The sequence below is a fragment of the Ursus americanus genome, chromosome 29 (genome assembly GCF_024610735.1).
Source record: "Ursus americanus isolate L20-20 chromosome 29, mUrsAme1.1.p, whole genome shotgun sequence".
NCBI classification, from domain to species: Eukaryota; Metazoa; Chordata; class Mammalia; order Carnivora; family Ursidae; genus Ursus; species Ursus americanus.
Window position 1 is genome coordinate 6,702,591 of NC_142155.1, and position 19,710 is coordinate 6,722,300.

General features: G+C 40.8%; 1 protein-coding gene across 1 annotated transcript in view; it reads right to left on the reverse strand.

Moving 5' to 3' along the window:
• MEI4 (meiotic double-stranded break formation protein 4) overlaps positions 1-19,351 on the reverse strand; it is a 177,141-nt gene extending 157,790 nt beyond the window's left edge. Inside the window, exon 1 of the mRNA XM_087856895.1 lies at positions 19,129-19,351. Within this exon, the coding sequence (XP_087713021.1) occupies positions 19,129-19,351 (223 nt within the window). The remainder of the gene's footprint in view (positions 1-19,128) is intronic.
• Positions 19,352-19,710: the final 359 nt, after the last annotated feature.

Genomic DNA, 19,710 nt, shown 5'->3' on the forward strand with positions numbered 1-19,710 from the left:
CTAGACTGAAAATGCATCTGAGGAGTCATCAGTGTGTAGGTGGTATGTGAAATCATGAAAATGGTTAGGATCACTTGGTGAGAGTATGAACAGCGACTAGAACAAAGAAGATCAAAGAGTGACCCTGAGGAGTACTGATATTTGAGGGCTGACTAGAGGGAAAAAAATGATTAAGGACACAGGGAAGGAACAATTAAAGAGGTACAAAAGGAATAAAAATGACTGTGGTATGAAAGTCAAGGGAAAAGTTTCAAGGAGAATTACATGCAGGAGAGAAATCCATAAAATAAAAAGCTGAGAAAAATATGTTGGAATTACTCATTAGAAAATCACCAGTGACTGTAACCACAGCAGCTCTGCCCAGTCAGGGTGGTGGACAGAGGCCAGAGTGCAATGGGAGTGACGGGGCAGAAAGTCAGAGAGGACTGGCTGAGGCTTCTGAGGAGTTGGGTCAGGAGAGTATAAAATGGGACAGGAATTGCAGGCAAATGTGGCATGTCAAATTGGGAGAAATCTGAGCAATTATAGACTAAGAAGAAAAACATAACACAGAAGCAAAAGCTGGAGAAATGAGAAAAAATTTAAAATGCCAGGAAGGGCCTGGCCCTGGAGAAGGCAGGGGGGAGACTGAGTCAAGGACCCCAGTGGATGGGCTGTGCTTAGTGATGCAGAAGTAGTTTATTTCCTTTGAGGCTGAAGGAAAGAGAATGAGAATGTACAGGGATGTAAAAAAAAAAAAAAAAAAAAAAAGAAAGAAAAGAAAAGAAAAAGAAAAAAATGCCCTTAGCATATAGGAAGTTGAAAGAGATCTCACCTAACAGTCATTTTTTAAAGTTAGAGATGGGGGAATACTGGTTGATCAGGGCCTGGGAAGAATGATGAAAGGAACATCTATCCTCCCCATCTCACATTTGGAAATCTGATTTGTTGCTCTTTTGTCCCTCAATACAAATAGAAGGCGATGATGAGGCAAAATGAGAGGATCAGACTTTAATTTAGAGTTCATTGAATTAAAAAGTATCTGCTATAATCACCACAAATGTGCAACTGTGTGCTTGCCAATTATCACAACAGTATCTGTACTCCATGTTAAGGGGGAAACGCAGTTAAGTTAAAAAATGTGGTGGTAACCCAAAGGGTGAACTATCGACAAAGCATTTAACCATACGTGGCCATTTCTACACTAAAAGAGGCACATAGCCTGCTCATTTTTTTATAATAATTCTTTATTATGTTTTGTTAGTTGTATTAGGTTATGTTAGTCACCATACAAACTAGTACATCCCTAGTTTTTGATGTAAATTCCATGACACAGCCTGCTCATTTTAAGCCAACAGACAATTTCTTTTTCTTTTGAGCAAGAATAAACATTTGAAGTGACTTTTCACTCTTCACAAAAGTAAAGGGTGGGGGATTACGGTAATTATCTAGGTAGATTATATTTTTCTTCCATGGAATTCACAATGGTCTTCACTAAGAAAGTGAACACGAGTTTAAATATTTCATGAACCTCCTCAACTTCCCATTACAGTAAGATGAACTTCATGGGTGATGATTTCAGGGAAGACATAAAATGAATTCTACCAACTAAACTGGGAAGCAAAAAGCTATTTTCTTGTTTCTGCTTTTCACCCCTCACTGGTGTACCTTCTGGCAAGTCACAACCACTCCATCTCATCTCCTTCGTGTGCTGATTGGTACCCATTTGTGGGGAGTAGCTCTACCCATGCATGTGCTCGGGGCATAGGAATACACAAAGTGACCATCATTCGTCCTGCCTGCTTCGTTTCTGCCCCCACAGAAAAGACTGTTGAGGGCATGTGGGAAACCACACAGAGAGGAATGTCCTCTCAGTGCCCTGAAGGAATGCATAATTCCACCAGCGAGGACCAAAGTGAGCTTTTATGCAATATGGCTTACAATATTAAAGTCACTTTGTCAAAATGAATAGAACAATCTTATATTCGCATTTCACTTTACAAAGCAGTTTCATCAAATAACTCAATTGTTGTTCCCAACAACCCCTGAACATGGGTTATTATTATTATTCCTAATTTACCGATAAGGAAATGTAGGCTCCACTTGATTAAGAGGTCTAAGAAAAGCCACAGAGGGAGAAGCGAAACCAAGTACTCAGTTCCAAGTCCAATCATCTTCTAACCACAGCAAAAAGGCCTGTGTGTTCCCATGCCGGCCTCTGTACATACCCCTCTGCCTCTTTAAATGAGTCTTACAGAACTCATTCTACTCAGATTCTAGTCATTTGCTTGGATGACTTTTCTCAAAATAAATCTCGAAGCTTGACTAACAAAGCATCATACCCAAAGGAGAGAAGAGAAAAATGAAGCCATACTACTGCAACTTTCTGTAATTCCTGCTTCTCCAGGAGGGAGTAAGGTGAAGCAGAAGTCAAATGGTGCTTCTCTCTTAATTTGTTATTGGGCTGAAGGGATCGAGGACTATAATTTCTCTCCAAGTCACTGGACATGATCTAACCGACACATTTGTCATGAGATGTAAAGAGATAGTAAAGTACATACATACACATCCTGATCAAGCAGAGTCCAGGACATTTTAAGTGCTCAGAAATATTGTCTATTGTTATTAAATGATAATAGATACCAAGAATCTAAATTATGCTAAAGTATGACATCGCATATATAAGTGCATAAAATACCAGTTAAAACCACAGATTCTGTCCAAAATATTCTATAGTCCCTCTCATACCCTGGATCTCACAGACTTTCAATTCCATTTTCCTGGGCCCTGTCTCTTCCATCTTCTTTCAGTTAATAAATTCCACCTTCATCCCACTTACCATTTAAGAGTGGATCTCAAGCATGTTCAACAAAATAGAGCTGTGCCCGCCTGCTACACATCCTACCCTAGAAATGCCCAACCTGGAATCAAATTATTCTCTGCTGCTCCCCAGATTTTCACACCACATCAAATCTTGATGCCGTTTGTCATCCATTTCTACAGTCCTTACATTACTTATAAAGCTAGACCCAGAGAACCAACTGTCTAAAAGGCATCTTTTTCTCCACACCTTGAAAATCCCATGAATTTTCTGTTTATAAAGCTGTACAGATCTTCTTCATACACTGCACACGTAAACATACAATTCTTGTTTGTACCGCACACCACCAATTTCAGCCCCCGGCAAGACTGTTCCTCCATTCACCAGGCCCGAGCGAGGGATCACTCTTGGCAACTTTCTTTCAACCTCCACATACAGTGAAATGCCATGTTATGCTGACTCCACCTTCCGTACCTGTGTTAGTCAGGACTCTCCAGAGAAATGGAACAATAGGATTTATATACAAGAGAGAGGGAGAAAAGAGTTTTAACATAAGGCACTGGCTCACGTAATTATGGAGGTTGAGACATCCCAAAATCTGCAGTCAGCCAGCTGGAGACCTAGGAGAGCAATGGTATTATATAGTTCCAGAGCAACTACAAAGGCCTACAAAGGAAAGCTGACAGTGTAAGTTCCAGTCTGAAAGCCAGCAGGCTTGAGCCCCAAGAAGAGCCAATGTTTCAGGTCGAGTTCAAAGGCAGGAAAAGACCAATGCCCCAGCTCAAAGACAGTCAGGAAGAAGGAATTCACTCTTATTCAGCCTTTTTGTTCTCTTGAGGTCAACTGATTATATGAAGTCCATCCACACTAGGGCAGGTGGTCTGCTTTACTCAGTCTACTCAATTGTTAGTCTTGTCCAAAAACACCGTTACAGACACATCCACAATAAAGTTTGACCAAATATCTGGGCACTAGGTGACTCAGTCAAGTTGACACATAAAACCAACCACCATTACACATGTGAACCTGTCCTTGCCTGGACTCCCACCCCTGCTCTAGTTCACACCATCATCATCTCTTGCACTAATTACCACAGCACCCTTGCCTAACTGATCTACCAGCCTTTGGTTCTATCCTCTTCTAGGCCAGATTCTGAACTGACCTGACAGTCACCTGCTGAAATACTAGTTTGATCACAGGGTCGTCATCCTTAAAACCTTCCAATGGCTTCCTTTACCAGATAAGAGTCCTCCAAGATCCTCAGCTTGGCCCACAGAGCCTTTCACTGCTTACTTCTCCAGCCTTGCCTCCATCGTCACTCTGACTTATGTATAAGTAATATCAAACACTTACAGTTAACCAAAACACACCATGCTATTTCATACAACTATGTATTTGCACAAGTTGTTCCCACTACGTGGTATGTTCTTATGCTATAACCCAGAGATGGACTGATTCCTCAAACCCGGATTCAAATCCTCTGTGAAACCTTCCCTGCTTTGCCCAGAGCAAAGGAAATCATTCCCCATCTGGGCTATCGTGTACCTTACACGTACTTCTATTACTGCACTCATCAACCTGTTCTGAGTGTATGACTGACTCCCTCTTGGAAGGGAGAGATTCTTGAGGACAGACACAGAGCTTACTAATCTGAGAATTTCTGTTGCCTGATGCCTGCCCTCCTACAAAGTTGGTGGTGTGAATTCTTGTTGAATATACATATTAACAAAAAAGTTAAGTCAAACTGCATTTCTTCCAATGCACTGAAATGTCACCATGGGCATATATAACTGGTCACTACCAACCATGATTTCTTAGTAAGAATAGTCACTCACATGTACTGATGAATTGAACAATTTAAAAGTAGTGTTTTCGCCACCTGGTGGTCAAACAGAAATTGCTATTTTCAAGTACCACATAATTCTCAAACGACAGTGTTTCACTTTAAAACAATTGTTTGTCTTCTGCCTCTGGAAAGATATGTTTTGGCATATTGCAAAGAATATTTGAGAACTGATGACAAAGAAAAGCTTACAGTTCTGTTTAATCCCACTCTAGCAGCTGGCATCCTAATTCTAGTTTTGAATACACCAAGAGAGACAGCAATGTCAAATTATGAAATTATAAGCTAATGGAATGATTCATCTTAACAGAATTGTCTTCACTGCATTAGGTTCACAAAACAAAACAATGCATTTGTGGGTCAGCGTGGTCCCGAACTACTTGATAGTGCGATTCCTCCCATGCCCAGTGCTCAGACCCTCAGCTTTCCTTCTTGTCCCCATCTCTCTCATCTCTGAGTTCGCCAATTTAAACCTTCTGAATTGTTGTCTTTGGCTTTCTCTTCCTGTTCCAACTTCCTGGATGTCCCCACCTTTCCTAGAGCCTCAAAGGACTCTATAGGCGGATGATTCTCAAAGTTCTATGTCCATCCCACCTCCTCTCCCAAGCTCAAGTGCCTAGCTCTCAGCATTTTAAACCACGCAAGTCCAAAAGAAACCGCATCCTTCACTTACACTTGGTCCAATTCCCTGATAACAGTGCTATCATTCTCTGTTTCCACCATTAGAAACCTAAGGGTCAACTTTGACTTCTTCCTTGATCCCCATATACACTCTATTGACAAATAATGTTGATCCTGCCTCCCCTTTTTGTTCCTTTAGATTCACTAAGTTTGTTCCCATTTAGGGCCATTCCCTCTGCCTGGGATGCTCCCTCCACCCTGAACCCCAATTTTCTAAAGGCTGGTTCCTCATTATCATTCAAGTGTCTGTTAAAATGTCACTTCTTCAGAGAGACCTTACGTGACCACCCAGTCTAAAGAAGCCACCAGATCCGTCTCTGTCACACCTCCCTATTTTCATTCTCTAAATGTCACTTGTCACTGCCTGATTATTCTCTGCCGGTATAATCTGTCCCACCCACAAAATATATACTCTACGACAGTCTTGGACTGCTGATTTACCGCCATATCCCAGAGCATGGAATATTGAGAGAGCTCAAGAGAAATTTACTCAATCAATAAAAACCTTTTTTAGATCATCTCTTTTTTTCCCATGCCAAAATAATTACACATAAGATATGGGCAGTGACTGGGCTGTTCCTGTCTCTAGCTCCTCCCTCTTCCAAACAACCCTAAACATGATGCCCAATTACTGTGCCCAAATAACCTATGCCTCAGATTACCTAAAGGAACCACTTTCAGAAAGCATACTGCTTGGCACATGCATAGCACACCCCCAATAAATGCTAGTTTTCCCTCTATTTTCCTGCTGGAACATCTCCAAAGGCTCCTTGCTGCCTACAGAATAAAGCATGTTTTCCACTGGCTGTCACACCTCTTCTTAATAGGCTCCAACCTAGCTTTTCATCTTATTTTCCAGAACACCTCCTCAAGCTCTCTACGCCACAGTCAAATTAGATCATTTGCCAGCAGATTCCTGTGTCTGTCCTTTACACTGTTCCCTCTTGCCTGAAATACCCTAGTATCCACAGCTTTCTAAATCCTACCCATCCTTTAAAGTCAGCAACATCCTCCAAAAAGAATTTTAAAAGTCCTATTCTCTAAAGCAAAATAATCACTCTCTCCTCTAAACATCAGTATCTTCCTCTGGACCACAGTCTCACTGGGTATAATTAGTGATGTGATCGTGCTCCCAATAGACTGTATGATCCTATGGGCAGGGCATAGACCCATTTCTCTTTACACTGTCCACATTGTTTGTACTGAACAGCTACTGAATAAAAAGGGGCTGAATAAATGAACAGAATCTAACGGAAAAGAGTTTTTAGGACAAAATTAGATGCTGATAAGAAAAAGCAATTTCTCTTTGGATTCAGTCATCTGGGGGAAAGATATGCAGTATAGGTAAAAAGCATAGTCCTGATTTCATGTCCTAACAAACAGGAAGTACCATGTTGAGGGATAGTGCACACGTATATTACAGCCCTACAGAAGAACATCAAACCCGTGAAAATACAACCCTCTACCAAGCGAACCAATGAATCCACCTGCATAACTTCATCAGTGTGTGGATGTTATGAATGCCATGCAGAATTGGTAAAAACAATACAATGACAGACGTCAGCAATACACCACATTCACTGGCCTCCCAATGCTGTGAATGCCCAATGACACAGCTCTCTACAATCTAGCCCCAATTAGCTTTCCTGCTGAGATCATACACATCTCCAATCTTTCCCTGAGCAAGTCTCTTTCCAAAAGAATTTGCCTGAATTTGTTTTCCACTGAGCCCGTGATGACACTGCTTTGACTTCAGCTCTTGATCAGAGTTCCAACAGCTCACATCTGTACTGTTGAGATGTTACCTTCAAGCCAGCTTGGTCCTCCAACCCCACCCTACCAGACAGCTGAGGCTGGCATTCATTTCCACTGATGTGTCCATTTCACTCTCCTTATCGAAAATCAGAAGCACTGAGATCTTTTACCCAGTGCAATTTTTCCCAACTTATATCACCATAAGAGGAACATATTAAGTATTCCTAGGTACTATTAATCAGTGTTTCCAGGAGAGGGCTCCAGGAACTTGTATTTTAAATAAACATCTCAGGGGAGTCTCACAATTAAGTCTCAAAAGCACTACTCTGCACTACTCCCACACCTAGGCGCTCAGTCTGCTTCATGGGTTTCTTGCCGGGCTACAGGTCTCCTACTTTATGAGATCATACAATGGTGGTTTTCAACCTTACCTGCACATGTAAGTGACTTTGGAACATTTCTAAATTCCAATGCCAGACCACACTCCATGCTAAGTACAATGCCAGAATCTCAGAGGTAGAACCCAGATATCAGTATTTTTTTAAGATCCCCAGGTGATTCTAGTGTGAGAACCACTATCTCAGATTAATTTTTATTTGTTCTGCTTTCTTTGGAGAGCAGAGAAACGGACTGTGGCCCATTCATGCCATTTCCATTCCCATCTTCAAATCTCCCAGAAATATCTATTTCCTCTTTATCTATTTATGTTTAATTCATGTTTAATCTTTCAGGATTCAGCTGGAATTCTTCTCCCTTTTCAGGGTCATCTTTGCCACTTTATTTTCTATTTTGCAAAAGTAGAGCCTTATATATTCTAGCTGTCTCCTCCCACCTTATCTAAGCCAGCATCACATCCCTGATGGACCACAGCCTTGGACTGCTACCCAGCAGCCTGCGTCTCCTCCCACTTACATTCTCCACGCAGCAACCACAGCAAAAAGTCCAAAGCTCCTGTTTCATGCTCACCAAAGATTCCCAGTGTGCTTCAAGTCCTACCCCCTGGAAGAAGCCCTATATCGTCAGCACTCCTGGCCTTGCTCTGGTCTCATCTTACTCCCTCTGCTCTGTGTCTGCTCACTAAGCATGCAAGCTAGTTTCTGCCTCAGGGGCCACTCGGATGACCCTGCTCGAACACCTCCTTCTCAATGAGGTCTGTCTGACCACCCAGGCTCTTAGCAGCCCTGCCCCATCCACATGCATTCCATCGCTTCAACCTGGTTTATTTTTTTTCACAGCTTTTAAGCCTCTCAGAATTTTTCCTGCTTATCAGTTTGCTTGTTATTGTCTGTCTCCTCTATGGGAATATTGATGGTTTCTTTTTTTTTCACCACAACCTCCAGAAATCAGTTTTTGTTGAAGAAATGAATCAACTAATGAATGACTATCAATAAATATAACCCCAAATGAAACTATATACATCATATGTAGTGTCCTTCTATGTGTCCATCTCAGGAGATCTTGCCTCTCTAACCAAATAATAAACTCACAAGATGTAACCAGTAAACTTCTTCTCCAACCTTGGAAGTCAAGCACAGTACTGAACAAATATATTTAAGTACTTACTTGTTGATTATTTGGGCTATTTTAGAAGATCCTCAATATTATATTGAAACAGTTAAGTTGTTTTTTTTAAACTGACTTCCAGTTACCTGTAATTTTTCCTACCCGTAAGCACCCACACCTAAATCATAATGTTTACTATTTTTCCTACCCGTAAGCACCCACACCTAAATCATAATGTTTACTACATCACAACTGAACAAGCACAACAAGAAGTCTCTCATTTTAATTCACCTTCCAATTTTTTCACACTTCAATTCCATTCTCTAAATTACACCCATCTTGTAAAGTACCATGCAACTGGCAAATCTGTGATTGCAGGCGTGGCCTGTATGTGGCCACTGAACTGCCTGATAAGGATTCAAGCACATTTTTGTCTAATTGACGTGCATTTGTTCAGATCGAGCAGAGAGATATCTCAGCCAGATAACTGCTACAGGGATGGTCTAAGCCTCAGCTGCGTCTCTGGAAATAAGACCTTCCCCTGACTGGAACATTTTTTAAAGCCTGCCTTGTATAGGCTCATGGTCATGGGTTCTGGTTTCAAGATTTTATTATTATTATTTTTTACATCTGCTATATTGAAACCAGTCCATGAAATCTAGGCTTTTTAAAAAGCTGTCAAATAGTGGCGCTTAGGTGGCTCAGTTGGTCGAGCGTCTGACTCTTGGTTTTGGCTGAGGTCATGATCTCATGGATCTTGAGACTGAGCCCCGTGTTGGGCTCCACACTCAGCAGGGAGTCTCCCTGAGGATTCTCTCCCTCCACCCCTCACCCCACCTGCGCATGCACTGAGAGAATGCGCGCTCTTTCAAATAAATCTTTAAAAAAAAAAAAAGCTATCAAATAGTTACTATGCATAGCTAGAACCAACGTTTTACCCTAAAGCCTTACTGGCGATCACAGATACTAAGGAAATTGCTTTCTATGAAACAGAGGAAAAGAAAACAAAATTTAGGGGCGCCTGGGTGGCTCAGTCAGTTAAGCGTCTGCCTTCGGCTCAGGTCATGATCTCAGGGTCCTGGGATTGAGCTCCACGTTGAGCTCCCTGCTCCGTGGCGAGCCTGCTTCTCCCTCTCCTCCCTGCTTGTGCTCTCTGTCGCTATCTCTGTCTCTCGCTCTCAAATAAATGAATAAAGTCTTTTAAAAAAAGTCAGACACTTAAAAAAAAAGAAAAAAAAGAAAACACAAAATTTAGGCAATCACGTTATTTTGTTAGTATCATTTAAAATACTATTTTATTTATACCCATGGGGGGGCAATACTACCTTCCAATACCCCCTTCTTTATTTCAGAATCATTAACAGTTCAATGTGTTCCCAGGTAAATGATAAACATACATCTTCAAATAACTTAGGCTTCCCGAAGTCTTAGGATACACAAAACATTTATGTAATCCCTTTTAATCTTCAGTTTTGGTGACTAAAGATAATGTTTCTCCCAAGTGCTGAATATTATAATACAAGCCATAATACACACCCATCATCCTTTCAAAGGATGCCTTGCAAAGCCTTGATGTCTTTCTCCCCAGGGTGCTAGTAATTCCTGTCAAGTCTGCTGGCCCAGGTGAGGGGATTCTGCTCTAGGACCCTCACTGACCCTTGCAGGAATCAGAAATCACCTCTCCTTTTCATACAGAGATGTCACTCCAAGAGGAATCTAATAATGGATCTTGCAGGTACCAAAAAGAAATTATAAAATGTTGGTTCATGAAATACATATCCCCTTTCCCTCCCAAATTACAAAATACTTTTTGACCTCATAATCAGGCATTTCTGCTAAACGAATTTTACAAAAGCATTACAAGAAAAGCACCATGAAAACTCGGAGGTGAAAAGATTATTTCATTGTAGAATCACACAGATGACCCTTTTCTTTAAAAACTCACAAGACTTGAAATATTGATAATGCCCTTAGACTGACAGTCCAGAAATAGAGAAAGACTATAATTGGCCAATTTTGAGTTTAGGAATGGGTGCCTTTCATTTCACCATGGAATATAACATTTGATGGATGACATAATAGCTCGTCATATGCCTTATGTATATGAACTAATTACAGGCTTGTTATGAAGACCAAGAATCATTCACATGCAGCATTCTGGAGACACAGGCATTGCCACAGCTAACCTTCTTTTTTTAAGTATGGTCTATCTGCCAGTAAAGCCACAAATGACAATTCTGTAAGAACATATGGATGTGGCCAAAAGTCGTATACTTAATTCCGCAGAGTGTGTTCTCTAGCATAAGGAGACAAAGTAAAAATGTTCTTAATTCTAAAAAAGAGGCAGAGCCAGAGACAGCTCAGTAGTCAATTATTATACTGTCACTTACGATTAAAATGTAGTCTTGTTAGTAAAAAGGAGAGCTCAATTTTCTGTAGACACCTTATTGCTAACCAAGCAGAACTCACTTCCACTGACTTTTACTATTGTGATAATCCTGAAAATAAAGTCCATTCTCAGGGGTGTGTAACTTGTGAGTCCAAGTTATAAAGCAGTACAGCCGAGCTTTAGTATTACGGTTCATTCATCCATCACTCATTATAAAAATCAGTGGCCTAGGAAATTAAATAAACTTGACCAAAAGAACAACATAATCTCAACATTAAAAATGAAATTAAGACACATTTTTCAGGGAGAAAATAAGCCAAACTTAATATATTCTGTCTTGTCAGAATATGATTTCACAGAACATATACGATATTCAATGCTACAATGTAAAGGCATTGGAGTAAGGGCTGGGAGGACCCAAATGGTAAGTAAGAACACATGGATATGGCCAAAAGTCATATACCTAGTTGGCATGCCTCCTACCATCAAAGAACTAAGAAAAAGGCAGGCCAACAACTAATTCTACCACACTACATGGCAAAAGGCATTAGTGTCAAGCAGAGGTACCGAGGTACAGGTGATTTGGTAGAGAAACACGAAGGAATTGGTTCAAACTGGGGAAAAGCCAGAAAGATTTCATACAGTACCAGTGTTAGGGGATCGCAGTGCTTTCATTCGGGAGGCGTTTCATACCAGGAGGTGCATGAACAAGGGCACAGAAGCAGGGACCTGAGCAAGGCTCAGGAATGTGTGGCGAGAGCAGAGGGAAACCAGAGGTGTAGGAGAGTAGGGGACAGGGCTCACAAAAGATTCTGGGTTCACCATGGGAAAGACTGTGACTGTAAGCTGTACCTAGACAGCGGAAAACGACCCACTGCTTAAAACATGGTCTTTACTGTATCTTAAGAAAAACTGCAGAGGCAAAAAACACACACACAAAAACAAAAAAGCGTGACAGACAAACTAACCCACAGAAAGCTCTTGGAACAGTCAAGGGGTGATGATGTTTCTTTGGGAGAGAGAAATCGTATGGTCCATTGTGGAAGAACACTGAAAATTATACAATGGGGAAATCAAAACAGGACAGAAATCAGATCAGAACTTTATGTAGCCATACAGACACAGAAAATGAAAATCAATTTCTATTAACGTACCTCTCAATTAAACAGGATAACAGCTGAATTCCTACAAAATTTTCTAAGCAGTTTACTCCCAGAAGAAATCAGACTGCCGGGCCGAAGGATCTTCCACTCGTGCTACTGGACTGGGGCTGAGAACAATTTTACTGCTGGGAAGAAAAAACTCTCACACACCCTTAAGCCTCTGTTCTTTTCTTTCCCACTGGTATAATCTGCTAAACCAGATAGATCCAGGTCTTTGAAAGACAGAATTAAACAATAAAATCCTTATGTCCAAAAAAAAAAAAAAAATTAGGTTCTTCTGCTGCTAAGCAATCAATGACAAATCCCATCAGACTATCAAGGCCAAGGAGGAAGGAAATTGATATTTACTTTTTGTCCTGTGTCAAGAACCTTGGTGCCAAGCATTCTCCATTAACCTCGATTGCTTGTCGCTATCCTTCTCATCATCTTCATTTTACATCTGCCTAAGAGAACTTAGCTAATGTTGGTAGAGCTGAGACTCAACCCAGATTCATCTAACTCCGATCCTCTTGCTCTTCCCAGTGAGCAATCTCCCTCCAGAATTTGTCTTCAGCAACCCTTCCCATCATCAATAACACCTCTCCCTTTGTTGGATCTCTCTTCCCTCATTGCTGAATGTGCATTCTGAATCACTGAGCACCTCCTGTGTGCCTGACGTTGATAAGCATCATTCATCAGTGCAGCAGAATGCTCTGGGCATTGCCCTTTCCTTATTTTATTTCAACGTGTCAGAATGGATGTTACAATCGCATCACTTCTATTTACTTCCAAGATACCTTCTGGTAAACCAGTCATTCCATGATATTCATGCCATAAAAACTGAGTGTCTGCTACTTTCCAATAAATGCAGAAAATTTTAAGTAGCTGGAGAAAAAAAGTATTTACTACAGAACAATCTAAAAGATATTCCCTTAATCCTTTAAGTAATTTTAATAGCTAAGAATTCTTGGTAAAGTTGTTAACAGTATTAAAATCAGAATCATAAGTTACGACCATGTTGTCACAAGGTTTATAATGAAACGACTAAGGGGGGGGGTGCGCGCACGTGTTTAAGTGCCCTCTTAATTAAATATTTACTTATAAATCATGTTGTAGAAAACATCTCTGCATCAACGGATATAGGGTTTCTCAGAAATGCCTCGAAGTATTGCCAAAAAGATTTCATAGACAACTTATATGGGAAGTCGCCTATTTCATGGGAGTTGACAAAAGGAATGTTACTTGCCCCTTTCTCTAGAGGCTTTTTGACTCTTCATGGGCTGCTCAGTATTACTACTAACTCAAGGACCCTCAACACTGCAGAAATTAATGGCAATCACATAAGGAGATCCATTTTAAAAGTATACAAACTGTTCAATAAGCTACCTACTACAATAAATAAAAAATACTGAAGGAAGAGCAGAAATACAAGTATCCCCTGATTTTTAAAAACAAATGCCTTATGATATTGCTTTTACAGGATACAAGGAGCTATCTACTACTATTTACCATTACAGAAGAAAAAAAAGTAGATTGGAATAAATGCCAGTTTTCATTTTATAGTTGCTCACTATTCACACACAAGAGCTTAAGATCCCCCACCAAGGTCCCAACTCCAAACCCACCCATCCCACTAGCACATGCAAACGTGTACAAAGACAACTGAGCAGTCCTTCCCCCAGCTGCCCACAGACCCACCATCCCCTCTCCCCAGTGTCCTCCATGCTCTCCAATCTCACATTAAAGGACATTAGTCAGATGTTTTCCCCCTAAGAGCCAAAACCAGTGTCTTCTACTCTTTCTAATAAAGAACTGCAGCATACAACAAAGAAAACCCTAGTAACACAAGGGAACTAAAACTAGGTGGGATTAACAATGAAAACTGGTAATAAGAGCATTTGAGTTCAATACAGAATATAAATGTTTGTCTTAAACCAGTGGTTCTCAATCCTGGCCGTACTTTAGAATAATCTAGAGATTGTCAAAGAATACTGATGTTTCAGTCCAATGCCCAGGGATTCTTATATAACTAGCCTGGGGGGCAACACAGGCAGCAGGATTTTTAAGAGCCCCCTCGCTGATTCTAATGCACGGGCAGGGTTCAGGGCCACAGCCGGGAACTCTAGCCTTATGTCTACCAACACTAAGGAGGCAAAGCCTTTCAGAAAGACATTTTAAAAACAAAAATAAAATTTTAGACTTAAAGTTGCAAATCTGATTAATGGTACTCTTCTTTTTCACACAGACCTATAGGTACCAAAGGCCTAGATCTGTATGGCATTTGCTGTTAAAAAGGTAAGTAAGCAGCTAAGTTTGTCATCACTGTGTTCACCATCACAGACACCTGTGCACGGACGAGGCACTTCTTTACAGAAACATTTCAGAGGAACTGGAAAAGTACAGCTCACTGAGGCATGCGGTTCTCCGGGTCCAGCTCCTGCCGCACCGCTCGCCCCACCAGACATCAGAGAGCTGCAGAGCCACACAAAGCAGCCCACCAGCGTGGACTTGGCCTACTTTGGACCGACTCCTGCTTGGAAATTACAGATATGATGAGATGCCTTGCAGTTCACAGGATAAAAAATAATCAGATGAGGATAAACACTTCATAAAATACACAGGTGGAAATAACTTCGGAGTCATTAAAGGCACAATTATTAGCAAAATTAGGTATTCAAATGTGAGAAATACCATCTAATTTGTATGACCTGGGTTGAAGAATAAGGTCATTTTTTTTTTCAAACATATGATTTTACAGAAAGAATAGACAAATGACACTAAATTCCCGGGGGAGAGGAATCTGTTATTAGAGTAACAATGGGAGGGAGGAAAGATGCCTAAATTCTGCGGTTTCTGCTTTATTGATGAATTAGAAAAACTTCAAATACAATAAAATGTAGAAAGACCAGAAGCATTGTTCAAATTTTTATCAGTTACTTCTTCGCCAGTGGTTACTTGTCAAACTGATATAAAATGTTGACATTTTGCATGTCCTACATTTCATTTTACATAGAAAAGCCTGCCTTAGCTCATGAAAATTATTTCTGCTACAAATATTTATAAGCCTCATCAGAAGTGATAATTCAAATATCCAAAGCCCAGAAATATCTTTGAAAAACTACTCTGTGAAAGATCTTGCTGAATCCAGCACCAAGGGAGGGCACAAAAGCAACGTAGTCTTTGTTCTTCATGTGACTTATTAATTAAAAGAGTAATGAGGAATTTTTATAGCTAGGCTTGTGCAAGCATTAAGAACCAGCTTTCTTTGGACGCAATCTTTCCCTTGTTTATTTCAAAGCATAAAACTTGGCAGACATGGTCTGAATGTATTAAAGACACACAGGCAGTATTTTTCTCTGACTCTAAGAGAAATGGGAGGGATGGAAAACAAGAAAAATTATCACACACTTACTACAGAATAATGGATGATGTGAAACAACGGATTCGCTGAAGGCTGAGAACAGCTCACAACCTGGGTCTCCCTCACGGCACACACGTCCTACAGCTGAGCGCTCTCTGATGCGATTTCTCACATTCACTCTAAGACATGCTTACACACAATTAAAATTGCAAAATTCACATAAATGATGTTTCCAAAACAGGAGACTCAAGTGAAAAGACCACCATTTCCCTGTAGTATAAGAAAAGAATAATGCTGCCCCTCCTTGTGAGGAGCGTTACTACACAAATCACCCAAGAGCCAAGGGGGTCCCAGGTGCACGGCACCTCCCCTACAGGTACTCGCTCCCCAGCACTGCACCTTGCTGCAGGGTTTCTGCTGCTTTCACGGAGACATTAGCTTCGTCTTCACATTCAATTTAGGAATTCGTTCAAATTCATTTTGTACTGAAGTTATAGCTATTTAGTTCTCAGTAGGGCCTAGAATATAATGCAAGTGTGTGTGTTCCAAGAGCATGATACAAACTTTATTTATGAATGTGTTTTGTCTTATCGCCTGCAACATGCTAGCATTCATTTATAGCAATATATTTCTTTTTAGCCATGTTACGTCATGTACTTTTTTAGGATTGGTAAAATAGTATAGTTTAATCAGAACTGAAGGTTTTCTACTGATTTTTAGGATACAATATCTTGCATTTCTGACCCCCAACTTTTCCCCCTACGAGATGTCTTTAAAATTACTTGAAATTTATTCAAAAGGATGTTTCCCCTGCAGAAAGGGGAAGGGCTGTCTTATACAACCCCACATCTTATATACTTGGAAATAAACATTCAGACTCCTCAATGACAGAACATATCAGTGCTTATTAGGAAGGGATGTGGGAAGTAAAGATGGAGGGAGGGAGAGAGGGGAAGGGGGATAAAGAGGGAAGAGAGAAGTTCTCCTAGAACAAAAATCAGCAGTACACACTCCTCGGATTCCTACTATACTTATATACACACTTCACTGCACAGTATGAAACATAGCTGTTAGGGTGATGTTAATGTTACTACTGTTTGTTCATTTTCTCTAATTTCTCCCATCTGCCTCAGCTCTATCAGGCTCTAAATAAACACTTTCTCAATTCTTTGGTGACCAGGGTTAAATATTATCGACTGGGATTATGAAATCTTTCAGGGGCTGGCCTACAAATCCCTCTTGATTTGTCACTCAGATGGTTTGGATAGCAGATGAATAGGTCTCTACCGACCCATTTTCTGGAGAAATTACTACATTTCCTGAATATATATTTCACTTCTATTTGTTTAAACCAGTGGTTCTCAAACTTCAGTTTTCATCAGAATCACCTGGAGGGTTTCTTAAGCCACGGGCTGCTGGGTTCTACCCCCGGGGTTTCTGATTATGTATGTAATGAGTGGGCTCTGAGAATCTGCACTTTAACAAGGTCTCAGCTGATGCTGATGCAGCTGGTCTGGGGAGCACAGCTTGAGAACCACTGGTTTAAGAAAGCTCCTTAAAGTACTAGAAAGGCACTGTTCTAGGATTTTACAAGAACTCTACTCCATTTACTACCCACTTAACCTTTGGCAAGTTACTTAACTCTGCTTTCCTCATTTCTTTTTCTATAACCAAAGCAGGAGGTGGGGATGACTCCGACAAGCGTTGCAGCAGCAAAGAAATGCAATAATGAAAATCCAAAAGCAGTTTGAAACAACAACAACAAAACAACAGGACAGGTTTAAGAAGGGACACTGGAGGAGGAGAAGGGAACAAAAATGAACTTTAAAGGACAGCTGCCAGGAATGAACTCAGCAAAAACACAAATAAAGGGTACCTACCCCTACCTTCAAAAGTCTCAGAAGAAGAAATGTTGGCCCCTGCTTGAGGTCCAGGGCCAGGCCCACCACTCGTGCTCTGTATTTCTTTTGGGTTTCAGGCCCCAAGCCCCTGTGGTTTCTTTATTATCTTCTTCTGTTCAGATCTTCACTTTCTACTCTGTTAATTCCTTCCTTCCCAAGTACCAGCATGTTGCCATCTCTTCTATCGTAACAACAATAAAAAACCTTTCTCTCCACCTTGCCCCGCTCCAACTACCAACCTATCTCTTCTCCTTCCCTTCACAAACTCCACCCCAAAATAGTCCAGAGTCCTTTGCTACTCAAACTATGGTCATCAGACCACCACTACCAATATCACCTGGAGCTTACCAGAACTGCAGGATCACAAGCCTACTCCCATTTACCCTATTTACCTGATTTACCCTCTTGCTTTGTTAATGGAATTGATATTACTCCATTAATTTTCCCTGTGTGAACTACAGTCCACGGCTATCTAACTGGATTACAGTCCAGAGCTATCTCAGTCCACACTGAATTTATTCTAAAAAAGTTTTCAAGATGTTTAGGAGCCAAATATCAAATTCAGAATCCTCAACGGTACCTTTAGATTTCTAAAAGAATCTAAAAAATCAAATACAGACAAACAGCAGGGCATTTAAAAATGCAGACAAAACCTGCAAAAAATAAATACAATCCTAAGTATAAGGACCAGATTAAAGTTTACTACATGTTAAACTATTCAAAAAAAAATTACATTGAGAAAAGATCCTGGAAACCAAAAAAGGTACTTTGAATAGTTTTAGCTTTTGTTCCATAGGTGAGAATCCAAAATTGTCACTCCTCATTTCATTTATTCTATTCTCATCAAACCACTGTATGAATAGATGGCTCCCTCAAATGCAGGAGCCCTGATACTCATCCAGCCTTAGTGTCTCCTTCCCTAGGATGCTTTGATCTTGCCCTCCTGACCCTCCTCCCGGCACTGTAGAGCTTCTGTAGATCCCCAGAAATGAAAGATCAGCCTGGTCACCTTGTTCCAGGGATTAACATTCACATAAACCATGTCTAAACTTATTCACTCAACAAAATCCCCAAGCACCCCACCACCCCATGCCAGGCACTGTGCTAACCCCGGAAATAGAGCAGTGATGAGAAAAAGCACTCTCCTTCAAACATGGAGCTTAGGCCCTACGGGGAAGACAGACCGCTTAAACAATTATAACTTGGCTCAGAAATGCTGTGAAAAGTACAGAATAGTACGGTCCCCCAGCAGGAGAATCTAATCTAGTCTAAGGAGGCGGTCAGCAAAGGCAGAAAGGGTATTAAAACTATATCAGAAAAAAAAAAAAAAAAGAATAGGTACAACCAAACCAAAAGGATTGGGAGAATCTATCCTACAGAGAGAAACGACAGGCGTAAAAGCCTTGAGCTGAAAGAGAGCAAGGTGGATTGGAGTAAGTGAAAGACATTTCATGTGTTGCAGGGCAGAACGTGGAGGACATAGTGACAACAGGATGGGCTAGAGAAGAAAGCAAGCGCCAAACAGTGGAGAAGCTTGTAGCTTATTTTAAGGGTTGTGGATTTATCCCACAGTAAATGAGAGGACTTGAGTCTGGGCTGCAGCCTAGATTTGAAAGTGGCAAGGCTGCAACTGTAAACATGGACTCTAACTGAGATAAATCAGGCAGGGCCAAGGAAGTGGTGCTGGAAGGGAGAGAAGTGGAAAGAATCCAGAGACACACAGAAAGTTGAGGCACCCTATTTAGGGGATTACCTGGACATTCAAGATCCCTTCCGGGAATCCCAATCAGGCGAAAAAGGCGGCTGCACCACACAGCGAGACTCAGAGCCCGGCGCCAGGAAGAGGTGTGGCAGGGCTGATGACATCCATCTGGAACGCGGCACACCAGGGGACACTGGGCTGCCCTCACCTGAGCCCAGCCTCTGAAGCACCTTGCCTCTTCCAGGCCCTTCCTACACCCTGTCTCACCCACCATTCCTACCAGAGCCAGCTCTTCTTACAACTGACATGTTTACATTTCTAAACAGTTGCCTTGTCACTCCAAAGCCATTTAAGATTCTGAGCTTTTTTAGCCTTAACTTTAATTTCTTTGTATGCTGATGGTCTCTAATATCAAAAGATTAATTCAATTTTTATGTAATGAGTAAAGCATGTCTAATGTGTAATTATCAATGTGCTTTAAATTATTTTGGAGGCTTTCATTAGAATCCATATTAAATTAACAGCACATTTCCTGATGTTTATGTACATTATGCATGTATGTTTTAAATCAACTGCAATTTTAAGGAAATTTATATGATAAAAGCTTATGTCAAAACCAAGAAGGGAAATGCT